At 38.6% G+C, this 20,258-nt stretch overlaps 2 protein-coding genes and 1 long non-coding RNA gene across 3 annotated transcripts; 2 read left to right on the top strand and 1 right to left on the bottom strand.

Annotated features, from left to right (window-relative positions):
- Positions 1–438: 438 nt before the first annotated feature.
- Positions 439–3,528, bottom strand: LOC133607165 (glucose-dependent insulinotropic receptor). Its single transcript, XM_061961630.1, has 2 exons — positions 3,051–3,528; positions 439–1,054 (listed from the first exon to the last, which is right to left on the bottom strand). Exons 1-2 carry the CDS (start codon positions 3,514–3,516, stop codon positions 471–473), a joined length of 1,050 nt encoding a protein of 349 aa, XP_061817614.1. The 5' UTR covers positions 3,517–3,528; the 3' UTR covers positions 439–470.
- Positions 3,529–5,388: 1,860 nt separating this feature from the next.
- On the top strand, positions 5,389–7,737 carry LOC133607164 (uncharacterized). Its single transcript, XR_009815387.2, has 3 exons — positions 5,389–5,665; positions 5,775–5,897; positions 7,568–7,737. It is a non-coding gene; the product is annotated as an uncharacterized lncRNA (long non-coding RNA).
- Positions 7,738–8,919: 1,182 nt separating this feature from the next.
- Positions 8,920–19,236, top strand: slc25a14 (solute carrier family 25 member 14). Its single transcript, XM_061962697.2, has 9 exons — positions 8,920–9,086; positions 9,561–9,708; positions 12,982–13,120; positions 13,199–13,293; positions 13,939–14,024; positions 17,671–17,766; positions 17,834–17,958; positions 18,031–18,244; positions 18,607–19,236. The coding sequence occupies exons 2-9, from the start codon at positions 9,645–9,647 to the stop codon at positions 18,649–18,651; spliced, it is 864 nt and encodes a 287-aa protein (XP_061818681.1). The 5' UTR covers positions 8,920–9,086; positions 9,561–9,644; the 3' UTR covers positions 18,652–19,236.
- Positions 19,237–20,258: the final 1,022 nt, after the last annotated feature.

Below are 20,258 nucleotides of genomic sequence, written 5' to 3' on the forward strand. Positions count from 1 at the left end.
GCTTTAAGAAGCATTGAATTGCATTTGCTGATACGTGCAGAAACCCTCTATAGGTGGGGGCTCCCCGCTCCGTGTCTCCATCAGTTTGGGTTCCTGGGCCTGGAGAACGTTGAAGACCCTCACGCTCTAATACAAAACACCAATGTCCACAGCGGAAGCGTACTTGTATAACAGCAACTGAGGGTGAATTAGGCCTATTACGTGCCCCCGCTGATTAGATTATATAGACAGTGCAGCCTGCGGTCGCACTTAAGTCAATATGTATCTAACCCAACCTAGAAAGCATCCTTATGGTCTGCTTGGTAGAGCGGACAGCTGGGGAATGGAGCTTTACTTATCAAGAGCCTCAACAAACGGGGACGTTTCCATGACTGTAACGTGACGTGCGAAGAGCGACGCCTTTAGATAAAGCACACAGGCTTCCAGTTGAAGAGTCAGCACAATTTCTGAAAACAGCATCTCCATCCAGTTCAAGTCTCCTGAAGGTCCCATGCCTCCATGACGGGTCCAGGAGTGGACCGTCTGCCCGGGCAGTACGCGAACATCCCGGCGATCTGCGTGCGCACTTCCCTCTGCCAGCAAGCGTAAACCAACGGGTTGATGAGCGAGTTGGACATCCCGAGTAGCCACAGGTGGTTCTCCAGCAACACGATAAGCTGGCAGTTGTCGCACAGCAGCTGCACGATGCTCACCACGAAAAACGGGCACCAGAGGGCGAGAAAGCAGCCCACCAACAAGGCCACCGTCCTCAGGGCCTTGACGTGGCTCCAGTAGCGGCTCCTCGCCTGCTGGGGGGGATGCTGGCGTCCGCGTGGGCTGCTGCTGCTGCTGTTGTTGTTGTGGTTGTTGGTCCGAGAGCCTGCTTGGCTGATTTGGAAGATCTGCCTCTGGTGGCTGCAGGCGATCTTCAGGATGTCCATGTAGATGTAGACGAAGACGGAGAGGACGGGGAAGAAGCAGACACTGAATAAAACGATGATGCCCGCCGGATAGATGACGGAGAAGAAGGCGCACAGGCCGCTGTAGCCGTCAGTCTGAAGCTGGCGGACCATGACTGAGGGAGTAATAAGCAGAATTATGGGGAAAGCACGTGTTAATTAGGAACCACAACTTTTTTTTTTTTTTTTAAACGACACTACTAATGATGGCAGGCTTCATGAGAGACAACAAAGACTACTTTGGGACAAATGCTGATCCAGAGCCTTATATATTTAGAGCCTGATTATAAGGAGGATGAGCTACAAGTTTTAGAAGCAAGTCTTGTCAATCAATCAATCATCCATCCATCCATCCATTTTCTACCGCTTATTCCCTTTTGGGGTCGCGGGGGGCGCTGGAGCCTATCTCAGCTACAATCGGGCGGAAGGCGGGGTACACCCTGGACAAGTCGCCACCTCATCACAGGGCCAACACAGATAGACAGACAACATTCACACTCACATTCACACACTAGGGCCAATTTAGTGTTGCCAATCAACCTATCCCCAGGTGCATGTCTTTGGAGGTGGGAGGAAGCCGGAGTACCCGGAGGGAACCCACGCAGTCACGGGGAGAACATGCAAACTCCACACAGAAAGATCCCGAGCCCGGGATTGAACCCAAGACTACTCAGGACCTTCGTATTGTGAGGCAGATGCACTAACCCCTCTTCCACCGTGCTGCCCCATCAATCAATCAATCAATCAATGTTTATTTATATAGCCCTAAATCACAAGTGTCTCAAAGGGCTGCACAAGCCACAACGACATCCTCGGTACAGAGCCCACATAAGGGCAAGGAAAAACTCACGCCAGTGAATTCTTTGATACTTGTTTAAGTGTGCTATGGCTATTGAGGGTTTTTTTTCCTGGCCTCAGTCTTGACCCCCCTCCCCGAGACTGTAGCCTTAGACTGAATATTGTTTTATTTGACTTTGAAGAAGAAGAGTTTTGGCCAGAGTTTGGATGGAACAAAATGTTGTAAGACTTAGGTCAAATGCAATCCTGAAAATCAGAAGCACCCGTGAGGGGAGAAAAACCGAGACAGAACCTGCGGACAAACGAGCAGACAGGAGAAGGTAAGCTGTTAGTGTTTTATTTTGCGTCCTTTTCTACTGATGTTTTCCTCAAGATGCTTAAGGAAATACTGAAAGAGCACGAGGAAACACAGGCTATGGTGTCTATGGAAGTCTGGAAATGGCGATTCTTTTAGTTGTATTTTTTGCTCATAATGTTAACCGTATCAGTTTTGAAGTAATAATCGACAAGGGCGACAAAAACATGCGATTAAGTGATTCAAAATAATAGTTTTTATGTCTATGCGGGGAAATGGGCTCCAGTTCCGTAGATAAGTGGTCCTCAACCTTTTTGTAACTGGTCAACACTCGATAATTTGTCCCACGTACCGGGGGGACATAAAAAAATACAATCATGCGTGCTTACGGACTGTATCCCTGCAGACCGTATTGATATATATTGATATATAATGTAGGAACCAGAAATATTAATAACAGATAGAAACAACCCTTTTGTGTGAATGAGTGTAAATGGGGGAGGGAGGTTTTTTGGGTTGGTGCACTAATTGTAAGTGTATCTTGTGTTTCTTATGTTGATTTAATAAAAAATAAAAAATAAAAAAAAATAAAAATAAAAAAAAAAAAATATATATATATATATATATATATATATATATTTTTTTTTTTTTTTTTTTTTTTTTTTTTAATTTCTTGTGCGGCCCGGTACCGGTCCGTGGATCGATTGGTACCGGGCCGCTTAAGAAATTCAAAAAAAAAAAAAGGAAAAAAATAATAATAATTTTTTTTATTTATTAAATCAACATAAAAAACACAAGATACACTTACCGGTCCGTGGATCAATTGGTGCCGGGACCACTGCGGTGGATGATGTCACACCAAAGGGGGGCATATTGAGTCTAGCAACGGAAAGGGGGTGTTGCAATTGGTCCTTTTATCTATATTACTACACAAGCTGAACACGGACTACTCTAAAGTATAATATCATCGAGAATAAAAAAAATATTGAGAAAAAAAAAGGTGAAAGTGATTGTTTTACCTGGCAAGAACCCAATGAGGACCGAGCAAGCCCACAGAGCCGCCAGCGAGGCCGCCGCCGTCCCCTTTCCGGACAACCTGGAGTAGCTCAGCGGCGCCTTGATGGCGGCGTAGCGGTCCAGCGAGATGAGAAACATGGACAGGATGGACGCGGTGCAGGGTGACATCACAAAGGCCATCCGCATCAGACAGCGTGTCTTTCCCGGGGAAGAAGGAGGAGAAGGGCAGGTGACGTTGGTCGCAGGGTGGTGGAACGACGTCGACGTCGACGATGTGACGTTGCTGTGGAGGTCCTCGGTGGCCAGGCCGGTGATGGCCACGCCCACCAGGGTGTCGGCCAGCGCCAGGTTGAGGACGAAGCACCAGCTCTGGCTGCTCTTCTTGTGGAGGAGCCGGAGGAGAGCCACGGCCACCAGCAGGTTGGTGGAGATGATGAGGCAGGAGGCCACGCTCAGGATCAGTCCCATCACACGCGGTCTCACCTCGTTTAGAGTCATGGTCCAAGTCTGTCTCATGTCCTTTTCAAACACTGGCAGCGTTATCAACAGGTCTGTTGTGTCTCCTCCCACACACACACACACACACACACACTGCTCGCCTTGTCGTTATCAACCCTCAGCTTCTAATCAGCTAAGTGAGTTTATAAAATCTGTCTTTTTCTACTGAATCAGTTGTAGTTCAGTCATGAAGAAATGCAGCAGTTTTGCCAGACTTGTTAGTCAAAGTCAAAACCGTGTCGCCTGCAGACTCACGTTCACCCGCCTTACCTCCAGTGAGACATCTGGCATGATGGACCATTTTCCACTCGGGTTCACACACACAAACACATTCAGCTAATGATGCTTTTTTCTCCGCCCGCACACAAAACGCCTCACTGAAATCAGTCAAAACTGGAGGAAAAAATAAAAAACTTTCTTGTAAAACTTTTTATATATATATATATATATATATATATATATATATATATATATATATATATATATATATATATTTGGAATATTATTAAGATTAAAAACATGTTTAACTAGTGTTTCTATGATTTGTATTGTATTTAATGTATTTATTTGTATGCTTTTATCCTTATTGTAATAAATTATTTATACTGTATATTATTCTTGAAATTCACCACTTAATTCTCATCATATTTACTTATTATATGCTGTTAAAATTCCAACTTTTATTTCAGTTACATTACATATTTATTGTCCTAAAATCATTTAAACTGTTATTACAAATAGTTTGTCATAAACCACAAATTTGCTGGGGTTTTTTTTGTTGTACTTTCCTGAAAGAAAGAAAAAATCACTTTATTACATTTTTATTTTACATTTACAGTAAATTCAAATGTTTGTGTAGAAGTAATGTAATATTCAAATATTTGTATATTGTTTTATGTATTTTTTATTCTCTAAAAATAACAGCTTTACTCTTTTAGTATTTGTACTTTTTCTTCATAAATCCCAAGTCTTTTTTAATATAACACTTTTTTTCTCTCTAAATTAAAAGTTTAATCTTGTACTATTATGACCTTTCCACCCCTCATGATTACAACTTCTTTCAAATTTGCTGGCTTTTTTAACGTCGTTTTATATATATTTTTCTAAAAATTTCAATAGTTTTTTAAATATTTTACATTTGAATTCTTAAGTTGTTGTATATATAATGTAGTATTTGAAAAATTGTAAAATGTATGTGTTATGTTCTTTACAAATGACAGCTTTACTCTTAATTGTCTGCCTTTTTTTAATTACATTTTTTAAGAACACATTTAAGTTTTAAAACGTTTATTCTCATACTATTGTGACCTTTTTTTTGTCATAATTGCAACTTTATTATTTCAATATGACAACAATATTAACTACTTTTGTAAATCAATCATTTTAATTTTTCTGATATTGTTTTTGTTTGTTTGTTTGTTTTATTTAAATAAAAATTACAAATATTTACCCCCTCAAAATACAACTTTAATCTCATAAAATAATTACTCTTTCTTCTATAAGGACATGTTTAAACTTCTCACATTACACATGTCTGCTTCTTAAATAAATTTATAATCTTGTACTTTACTTTTTTTCATAATTACAACTTTAGTCTTGTATTAATACATACTTTTTTCCTCATAAATAACATGTTTTGTGTGTTCTTTGTTAAAGCCAACCAATGGTAAACACAATAACTTTATAAAAATAAACACATGGTTGCCAGACACTGTAAAAAACCATGCAGGATATTACTTCTGCAGCATTTAAAATATATATTTTTTTAAATAATAATAAAATGTTGTCTTTACTGGCTTCATCTGCTTGTGTTTCTGGTGTAGCCCCACCTTTCTCTGCATGGGCACCTTCTCACCCGAAAGCGGGTCACACCTACCCCGCCTTGCCTCCCCTCTGGATTCATTACCCAACACACCAAAATAGCTCTGACTGATTTCACACAATGTTGGAATGTTATTCACTGCTGCTGGACGTTTCGGGACCTTTTTAAAAGTGCTGTGTCAGCAGTTAATGTGCCCAGTGGTAGTTGCACTATGAGGGCGCCTGTTTACACCTGTACCACCTCTTTCCTGGGGACACCAAGGCCAAGATCCTGAAGACATTTTTTTTTATCAACAAGGTGATGGATTTTGTCATGGGCTTGTTTGGGTTCATGTTGTTTTGCATTGACTGTGTGTGTGTTAATGTGTTTGTGTGAGTGTGTGTGCGTGTGTGTGTGTGTGTTACAGCTTGAAGATGACATTAAGGAAACGACTCCTGTCTATTTTGTTGTACTGCATCAAACGTGTGGCCTCGCTCTTCTGCCTGCATCCCAAACGCAACAAGAAAAACTGCCTCTCTGGGGGAGCCAGGTGAGACAATGTTTATTAGATAGTGTCAGGGATGGGCAACCTATGGGCCATATACGGTACTGCGGGACCCCAAAATATTTAGCTCACATATGGATATTTAAAAAAAAAAAAAAAGGTTCAACAAATCTCATTTTAAAAATATAGTTAAATGATAATAAATCAATATCTGAATAAATAAGGTACTAATTATAATATTAGTACAAATAAACAGATAATTTAAAACATTTTAAAATAAGGTTATTATATATATATATATATATATATATATATATATATATATATATATATATATATATATATATATATATACACGATACTACTATACTATTATACATTTGCATTGATCTACCCACGTCTAGCCTCCATTGCCCTTTTTTCAGTGTGGCTTTAATCTTGCAAAATAATATTACAAGTCGTGTTTATTGTTTATGTGGGCCACAAATGATCGCACTTTGAACACCCTGCATAATGGTGTAAACCTGCAAAACAAAGAAGACAGCAATTTTCTGGTTTTCTGTTGTATTATTCTTGTTAATAATGGTGAATAAATTACTTCCTTTTGCTTTATCAAAATAATAGAATAATAGGGTAATTTGATGTGTGATATATGCATATTTATATTATATATATAGTATTGTATTTGTATTATATATATATAGACCTATAATAAAAATTTAAATATGGTAAATAAATAAGAACAAATAGAATAAAAATGGTTAGAAAAGTAAAAAAAAATAGATCAATACAAATACATTCAAGAAATAAGGTGGTTAAAAAACAGTAAATCAATACAAATGAATAGACATAATACAATTTGAAAAATGAGGGTTAAATAGATAAAAGCTAACAAAAGGAATAGGTAGTTTTAAGTAAGTTTAGTAAAAAAAATATATATATATAAAAATGTAATGCATTTAAAAGATGAGGTAAAAACGTTTAAAAAAAGAAAACATTTAACCACTTGTGAAAAGGAGAAATGGGGTGGTTCTGAAAATAAACAGTAAGAATAAATAAATAAGAAAATATTTGAAAAAATAGTTATTATATAATAGTTATTATATAATAGTCCCACTTGCATGGCAGCTTCCGCCATCAGTGTGTGAATGTATGTGCGAATGGGTGAATATGTGACATAATGTAAAATGCTTTAGGTATCATTCTAGGTATAGTAAAGTGCTGTATACTTACAGACAATTTACCGTTAAATTGTCTAAAAAAATTAAATAGTTATAAAATCCATGTGGAGAAAAAAATCTGCATGTGTCAGATACATTTTGTATAACCATAATAAACACTTTTTTAAAACCTCTCATAATATAATGCGAGTACAATCACAAACATGTAAAACTGTTAAATTAATACATTTCTAACTGTATATGCTAACATCGTGTTTGTTTATATATATATATATATATATATATATATATATATATATATATATATATATATATATATATATATATATAAACTACAGTTCAAATGATTTTGTTTTCTAACCTCTGTGGACCTATTGACATTATCTTTGTGACAAATTCCAGTTTTTATCCTGAGAATGCACATATAGGGCTATCCTAATATGGCAATATGAACATTTTTTTGCCTCCCTTGTGTACATATTTGCTGATCTAGCACCTACACTACATCAGCTTGTTTGCTCTCTGTTGCCATAGGAATCTGGTGTCTGTCATCCAGCAGCTTGCCCAGAGGGTCACTCGGGGGATGCGGACCACTCTGTGATGCACTCCCCCGGTCACCCATGCCGCTGAACAACTACTACTTCACAAATTGGAGCAATTTCATTATGTATATTATCATTTGATGGCATCAAATAAATAAATAAATAAATAAATACAACTAAGTTCTTTATGTATTGTTTTGTCTCTCTGGAACCATATATCTGCAATCAGACATTATTGTGAGGTTTTGTATTAGTGTTCCTAAAAATAGATACACCGGCGCCCAGACACATTTTTTTCTCTAAATATGGCCCCTTGAGTCAAAATAATTGCCCAGGCCTGGCCTAAAGTCTAGTATTTTATTTTGAAACTTGTTTATTTCAGTCAAATGCCAAGACTCCACTTGGTTTCTTTTTAAAATAACCCTTTTGAAATTTTGAAGCAAATACAAATGTCATCATAGTTCATGCCATCTCTATTTTGACCTTTAATCACTGACCTGGCTGTTTTTACTAGGGCTGCGAATCTTTGGGTGTCCCACGATTCGATTCAATATTGATTCTTGGGGTCACGATTCGATTATAAATCGATTTTTTTTTTTCGATTCAACGCGATTCTCGATTCAAAAACGATATTTTTCCGATTCAAAAGGATTCTCTATTCATTCAATACATAGGATTTCAGCAGGATCTACCCCAGTCTGCTGACATGCAAGCAGAGTAGTAGATTTTTGTAAAAAGCTTTTATAATTGTAAAGGACAATGTTTTATCAACTGATTGCAATAATGTACATTTGTTTGAACTATTAAATGAACCAAAAATATGACTTATTTTATCTTTGTGAAAATATTGGACACTGTGTTGTCAAGCTTATGAGATGTGATGCAAGTGTAAGCCACTGTGACACTATTGTTCTTTTTATTTTTTATTTTTTTATAAATGTCTATTGATAATGCCAATGAGGGATTTTTAATCACTGCTATGTTGAAATTGTTACTAATATTGATACTGTTGTTGATAATATTCATTTTTGTTTCACTACTTTTGAATTGTTCTGTGTCGTGTTTGTGTCTCCTCTCAATTGCTCTGTTTATTACTGTTCTGAGTGTTGCTGGGCCGGGTTTGGTTTTGGAACTGGATTGCATTGTTATGGTATTTTATTAAAATAAAATTAAAATTTAAAATTAAAATAAAAATAAAAATCGATTTTTGAAAAATGAGAACCGATACTGAATCGTACAACGTGAGAATCACGATTTGAATTCGAATAATTTTTTTCCCCACACCCCTAGTTTTTACCCTTAAATTGAAAGCTTTTACTTTTAGGTCTAACCGGAAAAGCCACTTTCACCACTTCCGCTGTACGGTACCCGATGTTAGCTTAAATGGCTACAAGGTAGCAAAACCACGGCGGCGAAGAAGTTTTCTCTTCGTTGGAGTCAACCCTCCGTGTTCGTGAAGCCATGGAAAACCACTCGAAATAGCACTTTGTGTATTGTATTGACACTCCCAGGTATGTATTTTTTAAAATCTTTTTCTCAGTAAGTAAACGGCAAACTAGAAAACCAACAGGCTAGTAATCCCGGTGAGTAAGTCCGTGCTAAACTAGACTGCGAGCCGTTAGCCGAGATGAGCTAACTACGACAATCTTGCCATAAAATTCTAAACATATAGAAATGTATACATTACATGTACATATATATGACCGGTTTCGTAAAGAAACTTATTTTTTAATTTGCGTTACATTTTCCGTTAACGTACTGTTCGCCCACCAGCCAATAGGATCGCTTAAACGATGACATTGACAGCCCACAGCGCCATTGGGAACAAAGCAAAACATGACGACATTTTGCGTCACTTTCCGGCCGCAGTATGCTTCGGATGCTGATGCTGAGGGAGCATCTCTGAGAGTAGCGGTGGTATCATCTCCCAACATCATCATCAAGGCTTGATGTTTTCCGGCATGTTCTGTCGCCTGTTAACGCAGCGCTGCTTGGAGCTGTGTCTGGGCGGTCTGCTGCTCTTCCTGGCCGGGCTGCAGCAGGTGGAGGCAGCCGCCGCCGCTGCGGAGATGAGCAACTTGAACTGGAAGCCCTTCATCTACGGAGGGATGGCCTCGATTGTCGCAGAATTCGGTAGGTGATGCACCGCCGGACCAGATTTCCAACGCAGTACTGCAGTGCGTTGGCCTCCAGCTCAGAAGGTTTAAGTCAATAGTGCTTGCAGTAGTCAGATTTATAGCTGAACCTTATTGCTCTTTTTTTCCTGCACTACCATGAGCTAATGCAATGAAATTTCGTTATTATCTGTACTGCAAAGTTCAAATTTGAATGACAATAAAAGGAAGTCTAATAGTCTAATACAGTGGTTCTTAACCTTGTTGGAGGTACCGAACCCCACCAGTTTCATATGCGCATTCACCGAACCCTTCTTTAGTGAAAAATAAAATGTTGTTTTTTTTCCAATTCAAGACAAAGTTATATGTTTTTGGTAACACTTTAGTGTGGGGAACATATTCTAAGTAACAAAGACTTAATTTTGAGTTTTTTGGACACTAGGGGAACATATTCTAAGTAACAAAGACTTAATTTAGAGTTATTTGGTTAGGGTTAGAGTGTTTGGGCCAGGGTTAGAGGGTTAGGGTTATAATAAGGCCATGCCGAATAAGGCATTAATAAGTACTTAATGACTAGTTAAGAGCCAATATGTTACTAATTTGCATGTTAATAAGCAACTAATTAATGGTGAATATGTTCCCCATACTAAAGTGTTACCATGTTTTTTTTACTGGTGCACAAAATGAACCGTGCATGAACATCACCTTGTTCAAAGAACAAAACCAACACAGTGCATAAAATCACAACAAATTACACACGTGCAAATCAGTGTGACTTCTGCTGTTGCCGTATCCGTAATACGCCGATAGGGAAAAGTTTTTATTTACACGGGTGTGTCTTGACCTCCGCCGAACCCCTGAGCCCGACTCACCGAACCCCTAGAGTTCGATTGAACCCAGGTTAAGAACCACTGGTCTAATAATAAGGAAAAGTGTCCAAGAGTGAGTTTTCTATTTGTTGCATGTATGTATAGTTGGGTTTAATTGACTTAGGTCTGTGATTGCCAGGCTACAGGGCTGTATGTGCACTCACTTTCACTTAAAGGGGAGTTTTGTCTCATCATTCACAATCATTACCGTATTTTTCGGATTATAAGTCGCAGTTTTTTTCATAGTTTGGCCGGGGGTGCGATTTATACTCCGGAGCGACTTCTGTGTGAAATTATTAACACATTACCATAAAATATCAAATAATATTATTTATCTAATTCCCGTAAGAGACAAGGCGAATGTCAGCAATCGTCACACACATCAACCAATAAAAATTCGGAGGGGGCGGGTCGTGGCAGAAGTGCATTGTGCGTCATGGCAGAAGTGCATTGTGGGTCATGGGATGCTACCTGCTACTACGGCCGTAGCTATAAAAATGGATAATTTCAACATTGGCGGTAACTTATAAAAACTGAGAAGGGCTGAACAAAAATGGCACCGAAAAGGAAATCATATACTGCAAATTACAAGCTAGACGTAGTGAAATATGCAGCAGAAAACGGCAAGAGGAAGCGGCGCATACCTTTTGGAGTTGGCAGAGTTGTTTAGAAGCGACACCGAGGAAGAAGATTTCATCGGATTTAGCGATTAGGAGTGACAGATTGTTTGGTAAACGTATAGCGTGTTCTATATGTTATAGTTATTTGAATGACTCTTACCATAATATGTTACGTTAACATACCAGGCACGTTCTCAGTTGGTTATTTATGCCTCATATAACGTACACTTATTCAGCCTGTTGTTCACTATTCTTTATTTATTTTAAATTGCCTTTCAAATGTCTATTCTTGGTGTTGGGTTTTATCAAATAAATTTCCCCCAAAAATGCAACTTATACTCGAGTGCGACGTATATATGTTTTTTTCCTTCTTTATTATGCATTTTCGGCCGGTGCGACGTATACTCCGGAGCGATTTATAATCCGAAAAATACGGTATATAGGACAAGAACACAGATGTTTCTTTTTTATGCATTCTAACTCGTGAATAGGCATGAACAAAAGTCACTTAACAATGTAGCCGAATAAGAATTGCTCTTTTCTGCCTATAAAGTGCTCTAAAAAAACATCCGAAAACCTCTATCAACGTTTTCTACACACGCTATAATTTTATATTTAATTTAAAATTATAGTCTCATCAGAACATGTAATATTTACATATTTTGGTCATTTTAACCATACCGCGGTGTAGGGCTGGGCGATGTATAGAGTTTGTAAGATACTGTATATCGATATATTTTTAAACAAGATGTGAATTAAGAAAATATCGTAATATGGATATAATTTATTTCACGTTAAATTGACCAAACGCCGCTTATTTGTTGTGTTCCATGTTCTCCCCCGCTCCTCTCGTGAAACACTAAGCATCATGTAGCAGTATTGCTAGGTTCTAAACAAGAGATACAAACTACGAACATACAAAAATAATCACTTATTGTACGATGTCTGCTCTTACTGGAATGCCGACTATACAGTATAATCCTCACGAAGGGTTAAAAATAAGGTGCCGCAAACTACCGTCTTTTCGTGTCTTCCTCGCCATCTGTAGGTATAAATTGAATGTCAAAGTTGACCAACTTCTTGGTTTATGGCCACAAATTTCTACTATCCAGGTGAGATGCATGATTTATAATTTATAATTAACTTGTATAATTAACATGTGTACTTATCTTACACAGTGATAGGCAAAATGTTTAAAAAATAAAGTGCAATTACCCTTTTAAGGAGAAGAGTTTTTTGTAAGAGTTAAGTGCTACCCTGCTGTTAGTGTGTTAATAAATATAATTGAGTAACAATCTACTGCATAAATCGACATTTCAAGCTAAAAACATCACCAAGAGACCTCTTAAATTGTCTTACATCGATGCCCATCATTGCTATTTGTTATTCATTAGTAAGCCACCTGAGGGGACTCTGCCAGGAATAAAGATTAGTTTACATAGATATACAAATGTTGCATAGAAGTGCACTGCTTCATTTTGAGAGCAGTTTCTACTATATTGGTTTGCACCTCAGAATAGAAAAGAATATCGAAACTAAATGTACGGTATGCAGTCACCCTACCAGTCATAACATTTAAAATTTTAATATAGTTAGAACATTTGACATTGCACATATAAATAGCATTTTTTATTTAACTGAGTGCATTTATTGTGTAGTTATATAACGTTTTTTTATCTATTTGTTCTGAGTTGACTGTATCAACAACCTTTTTTTGAGACTATTAAGATATAATAGATACTAGTTCAGCCACAATTGTAAGCATATTGTTAAGTTAATTAACTGTATGTATTCACATGGTAGGCACTTTCCCCATCGATCTGACAAAGACGCGGCTACAGGTCCAGGGTCAGTCCCAGTATACAGAGGTCCGCTACAGAGGCATGTTTCACGCCCTCTTCAAGATCGGCAAAGAGGAGGGCATTCGGGCACTTTACTCGGGGTAAATCTCAGTACGTTAATGTTTGTTAAAACCATCACATCGATGTGTTGCTGTAATGTCTCTTGCTCCTTTTGGCAGGATCTCACCTGCGCTCCTCAGACAAGCTTCTTACGGCACAATCAAGATCGGGACATATAACTCTCTCAAGAGGCTTTTCGTCAGTCATCCAGAAGGTGCGTTACAGTTACATATAAAAGGGTTCCATATAAAAGGCCTTCCCTGCTTTTTAGCAGATATTGTGTTGAAGGCGCTGCTGTCTAGTTTTCACAAGGTGTGTCAGAAAAAGTACATTTCAAATCCAAACTACAAGTTTTCCCCTTCAAAGAAACCCCCCTGGCTGGCTTTCTCAGCCTTTTTTGCCATGTCTTCATTCTCTCCTGGAAGGATTCTTCATCTGCAGCTCCCGCATCACGGCTATGTTGATGTTGTCCAGGTCATCGAAACGGGTCCTAGTGATGACCCGATTGAGTATGAGACAAGAAAGAGTGGAATCCAGACAGATCGGATGAGTGGGGAGGTTGTTTCAGCACGGCAAGGGTTTTCTCGGCCAGGAACTGTCGGGTGCTCAGGGCTTTGTTTTCTTTGTTCCCATTTCCCCATTTTTTGTCCTACTCACCTCAGTATTTAATGTCCAATCAGTGTTCATACAAAATAGTATTACAAATGCAGTAGAGGAGAACAAAAGTTTAGTGGTCAAAGAAAAAAGTTATGTTTATCCAAAGAGTAGCTGCAAATGTTAGAAACGTTGATATTTTTTGTGGAATCATAAAGGAATAAGTCATTTATATATATATATTTTCTTTTTACTTTCCTGTCAGATGAGACTATGGTCATCAATGTCTTCTGCGGCGTTGTCTCAGGTGTCCTGTCGTCATCGCTGGCCAACCCCACTGATGTCCTGAAGGTGCGATTTTTTTTTACAAATACACTAAGACTACATTTGCACTGCAAGCCAAAGTGGCCCAAATCTTGATTATTTTTTTTTAATCAGATTTTTTCCAGCTGACTGTTTACACTGCAAGTAAAATGTGATCTTTAGTAGACTCCAGTGTAAACGCGCACAGTGCAACACGATGTGGCCTCAACGTCACTTGCATGTGCAGTTAGATAAAGTGAAAACAAAAACAAACGAAATTGACCGGGTTCCGTTAATGAACAAGGAAATCGCTACTACTACAAAATACAATAAGTCACCACACCTTAAAAATGTTTTTTATGTAAAAATAAATGAAAGCAATAGAATGTATTAATGGATTTATATAGTGTAATATATTTGGGAGGGTTCTAATCTTTTTATTGCTGGTAAGTACAGGAGGCACGGACATCAGCGTGGTCAACGTTAGCTTTATTTTTCAACTTACATGTAAGCAAATATGCCACATCTTCAATCCTTCAACAATCGCTATTTCTTTGGTATCAAAATATGTATTCATATATTACATATAGCCTTTTATTAGCGCACTATTGACTGGTGATGCACTGAAAATTCCGCCGTCGAAAATAGACTTTGCTCACCAAAACCGGATGTTGTGATGAAATATCCACTTCCACTGCACCGCTGCATCTTTCCCTGCACCCACAAATGACGTAGCTCGCCCAAAGATGACAAAAAAGTCACATTCGGGTCGCATTCAGGTGGCATTGTGTTTAGACTGAAGTCACATTTGAAAAGATCAGATACCAATCTGATTTGGACTACCGCCTGAATCTGATGGGAAAAGATCAGATTTTAAGTACTTTGGAGCATTTAGACTTGCAAAAAAAATCTGATCTGTGTCACTTGAGGGCAAAAAAAATCAGATTCGGTGTGCAGTGTAAACGGGGCCGAAGTCACAGGTGTCAAACTTAAGGCCCCGGGGGCCAGATCTGGCTCGCCACATCATTTAAAAATAATGTGCATCAATGAATCCCCTAATAATTATTGATAAATGTATTTGATCTTTCAGGTTTGAAAGAGTAAAATGAATATAACTTAATAATAGAACTGCGTATATTCTTAACTTGAACAGTATCTCATCATCCATCCATCTATCTTCTTCCTCTTATCCGAGGTCGGGTCAGGGGGGCAGCAGCATAAGCAGTGAAGCCCAGAGTTCCCTCTCCCCAGCCACTTCATCCAGCTCCTCTCAGGGGATCCCGAGGCGTTCCCAGGCCATCCGGGAGACATAGTCTTCCCAACGTGTCCTGGGTCTTCCCCGTGGCCTCCTACCGGTCGGACGTGCCCTAAACACCTCCCTAGGGAGGCGTTCGGGTGGCATCCTGACCAGATGCCCGAACCACCTCATTTGGCTCCTCTCGATGTGGAGGAGCAGCAGCTTTACTTTGAGTATCTGATCATGCAACAAGATCATTCAAAACAAGTTTTTGTTTAAAAAAATAATGATGATCTTGTCACCTCAACCCATGATTTTAAAACAAGTTACAAATCAATATTTAAAAAATATAGTGGAACCTCGATTTACGAACTTAATTGTTTCTTGAACATGGTTCCTAAATGTTAAAGTTTTTATAGTCAAGCAAATTTCTCCATAACAAACAATGTAAATATGAATAATGGATTTCAACCAAAATTCTGTCTAAGGTGCGCAATTGCGCACTGCTCACGTGTCCTCTGGGCTCAGCAAATTTATGCAGAGCACAAAATCAAATCCCATCTGAACTCTAAACAAAGTAAACACATAACGATTTATTCTGTATGATTTTGTGATGCATCTCTGTGAATGACAGGTGGTGACAAGCGGCCCTAACAGACAAAACATATTCGTCAACACTGTTCATTTATTTTAACATCTGTCAAGACAGTTTAAAGACAAAAGGTCCATCAATCACTTTATTTAGCAAAACTGTTTATTGTCGGCCACTACCAAACCAAAAACATGAGTAAAAAAGTTCTACCTAGTAAAACTGGTCATTTTCTGCCGTATAAACCAGGCTAAAACCAACTCTTTGTCATCTGTCATGTCAACAGCAGCCGCTCGCTCTTTCCAGCTTGCGCCAACACCAGCACTCATGCTACTTAGCCAGTGATACGTTTATGGCCACACAAAAAGTCGGACAACTCCAGCACCACACATAAAGTGTAAAATTCCAGGTCGTTACACTATGACTCTTCAATCAGATGTGTGCTTATTCTACTGTCATTTATTAAGAATGTTAATTTATGGATATTATTCATGAAATGCAGTTACTAGATTACAGAAACTCTCATAAAAAGATATATTTTACAGACAAAGTTACAGGAATGTACACTTTATCCTATGCTTACATCTAATTGTGCAACATGTGAATGTTTTGAGAGGAACTAAATGTGATCTCTGAAAGAGGTACACAAATTATTTTCAAGCAGGACCCCCACCCAGACATACAATACTAGTACATAGCTCAGGGGTCGGGAACCTTTTTGGCTGAGAGAGCCAGGAAAGCCAAATATTTTAAAATGTATTTCCGTGAGAGCCATATAATATATTTTAACACAGAATACAACTAGATGCGTGCATTTTTAAGTAAGACTAACATTTTTAGAGTATAATAAGTCTCTTATTCTTTTGAATAACATTGTTATTCTGAAGCTAACCAATAATAAATAAAATACTTCTTACCATTAATGCGACTTCTTGAACAGGTGCGGTAGAAAACGGATGGATGGATTAAAATGCATGAGAATGTTTTATATTTTGAACGTTATTTTTAACACTGTGATTACCAGCTGAATTATTCATTACTTATCGTGTTAAGCAATGCCAGCTACGATTTATCTGAGAGCCAGATGCAGTCATCAAAAGAGCCACATCTGGCTCTAGAGCCATAGGTTCCCTACCCTTGCAGTATATCAATCAAACATAGCAAGAGGGTGATGAATCAACTTTTGATTAATAATCTAAAACAATGACAAACTGAACTGTGCTGTATGCGGTGCTCTGCCAACACGCGCACACACAAAGAAGTCCCTTTGGTGCCTTCACAAAAGATCAGAAACACGAAAATCCTTAACTTTAGCAACCATAATGCTACAATAATAAACATTAAAAAAAGTAAAATCCACCTACAGTACATTAACATTGCGGAAGAACAGCTCACAGGAGGAGAGAAATGAGCAGACGGAGGGGGTGATGGTGGGGGTGGGGTTAAAGGGCCGTTGCTGTGAAATAAGTCCGCTTTGGCATCTTTTTCCAGAAAAATCACAATCATGAATCTGGCTGCCTCAATCTCTTGAATACCAACAAGCACAAAATGGCTGCCAGTGTGACACAAAATGAATGAAGCTTTCACAGACACATGGTTCGCACCCAGGCATATTTGGCGCGATCTAAAGGTTCGTAAACTGAAACGTTTGCAAATAAGGGGGTTTGTGCATCAAGGTTCCACTGTAATCAAATGCATATTATTCATATATATTCACTGTTACAGGTGGCCTTCTGAGGGCTGCCTGTGATGCGATGTGATCTTTGATGTGGCTTTCATTGAAAATGAGTTTTACTTCCCTGCAGAAGGTGGACAAAAGTTCCACACCTGAAAAAAGTGACACGTTCCGATTGTTTGGTTTGCTCCAGATCCGAATGCAGGCGCAGGGCAGCCTCCTTCAAGGCAGCATGATGTCCAATTTCATCAACATCTACCAGACAGAAGGCACCAAAGGCCTGTGGAGAGTGAGTGCATTCATCGTTTTTGTATTTTGGCGTTAACTTAACTGTTCTCGCCCCTCGTCTTCTGCAGGGTGTCATCCCCACAGCGCAGCGGGCCGCCATCGTCGTCGGGGTGGAGCTACCCGTTTATGACATCACAAAGAAACACCTCCTCCGATCCGGCGCCATGGGAGACACCATTTTAACACATTTTATGTAAGAACACGGTCTATAGTTGGCACTTATGAGCACACTTCCCGTTTATCTCATTCACTTATGTGTGTGCAGTTCAAGTTTCACATGCGGCCTGGCAGGAGCGCTGGCCTCCAACCCCGTGGACGTGGTTCGCACACGGATGATGAACCAGCGAGTGCTGTCAGGCGGTCCCATGTACAAAGGCACTCTGGATGGAGTGATGCAGACATGGAGGAACGAGGGATTCTTTGCTCTCTATAAGGGCTTCTGGCCTAACTGGCTGCGACTGGGTCCTTGGAACATCATTGTATCCTTTTTAACGATTACACAGAAAATATTAAACAAAATGTTGTCGCAAGAGTGGCACATTTTGGTGCAAAACTGGATGAAGGTTGGTGCTACAGTCTTTGCATCACATGTTCCCAACCCTATCATCATATCACAATGCTATGGAGCTATATGCAAAAACAAATTGAATGTACTGCTAATAGTTTTCCCCTTGTTTGCAATAAAGCTGCTAGATGTTTGGCAGGATTACGCAAGCACTTTGTAACACGTGTCACCGCCTCCTACAGGACTGGAGTAGAATAGTATCACCTGTACGGCGCTTGTACTGACTTTACTGTACTGTTCAGGCATACCTTGTGGTTTCCTTTAACCTCACCTCAGTTTTTCATCACCTTCGAGCAGCTGAAGAAACTCCCATTAAACTAGAAAGGAGAAGTGAGACAGCACTGATCTGTCAGGACTGTGTCGGGCCAGGAAGCGCAGTGGTGACACAGCAGAAGCAGAAGAAGCACTGGGAAAGTGCTGGCACCAGTATATTCACACTCCTTTACCAGCAATTTATCACCTGCATCCAAAATTCACATTGTTTTCCTTTTCTTTGCTGTGTTCTTTTAATTTATTGTGACTGACCTTTGTTTTCACACAGTCGTGAGCACTGGAACCAGGCAGCTACTTTGTAGGTTAGAAGAACTGTAAATTAGATGAGTGGAACCTCAACTTCAGGCAAAAAGCCTCCATTTCTGCAGAGAGAGGGAAACCCCTCATATTAAAAGCTGACTGTGAGAAGGCAGCTCATCAACACTCCAGATGTATCCAAAGTTATTTGGAACAATAAGGTGCCAAACAGTTACACTAGAGTCTTTAAACTAGTGCACCTCGGTTTTCACCGGTGTGCTGTTCTAAAAGGTCAAACAAAACCAAAGCAATTTTTTTTAATAGAAAAGTTATCCGCTGACGTTTAAGTCATATACAGTATATATATATATATATATATATATATATATATATATATATATATATATAAATAAAATAGCAAAAAGGGAATCCCACAAGGCTCTATTCTTGAACTCCTGTATTTAGGAAAAAAATATTTATAAATATTAAAAAATTTGATAATTTGACAAGTAATATTTCAAAATAAATATATTTGTTTTGGATTAAATCAAAAGTAATAATAGTAAAAAAACAATAATGAGGAAAAATTTAATTAGCATTAAGTATCTCGATACATCTCGATTCATCGTTCAAAAAATGTTTTAACGAAGACCAAATGTATGATAAAATAAATAAACTGTCTTTGACATCCACAAATATTGACACAAATGAAAGTTCCGTAAGCCGAAAACAACGCCAAATACATATAAATAAACATTTAATGTCACTTTTACCTTAATTGAAGGGCATAGCCATGTGGATGCCACCTTCATACTTTGCTACAAGTGCTTTCTTGAAATTATAAGTGTTTCTCATCTTCTTTATCCAACTGCCGGCACTTGCAGCTTTAAATAAATAAGCCCCATGTGGTGTATTTTGCAGTCGTACTCAATTTAAATCAAAACTCTATTTGGTCATATTTGTTACGCGCAATGTTTGACCGTGCGATAACTGAGACAAACTTTTAGTGAACATTTTCGTCAAACACTAAATGATACAAAAAGTGGTGCGTAGGGGAAACCGAGGTACTATTGTGTTTGACCCAGTTTGTGTCTGTAGGGGCGGAGGAAGAAATCTGAGCCAAAGCCTTTAAGATAAAAAAGAAGCGAATACTGGGATGTCAGTAACAACGCACAAAGACGCTCGGAGAGATTGACACACAATTTGCTGAATGTATTGTCATTTGGTGTCGCATCAATAGAAAGGAGGACTGTCAGGCCAAAAAAACCCTCAACTTGTTCACAGTTTAGTTTTTATGTGCTATGCAAAGCATTACATATGTGTTTTTTTATTCTAAAGCTGCAGTTTTGCTTAAAAGTGGACACTTAAATTGGCCATAAGCCTGAATATGATTGAGTTTCCATCCTCAATAGCATGAG

Source organism: Nerophis lumbriciformis, linkage group LG09, assembly GCF_033978685.3.
Source record: "Nerophis lumbriciformis linkage group LG09, RoL_Nlum_v2.1, whole genome shotgun sequence".
Lineage (NCBI taxonomy): Eukaryota > Metazoa > Chordata > Actinopteri > Syngnathiformes > Syngnathidae > Nerophis > Nerophis lumbriciformis.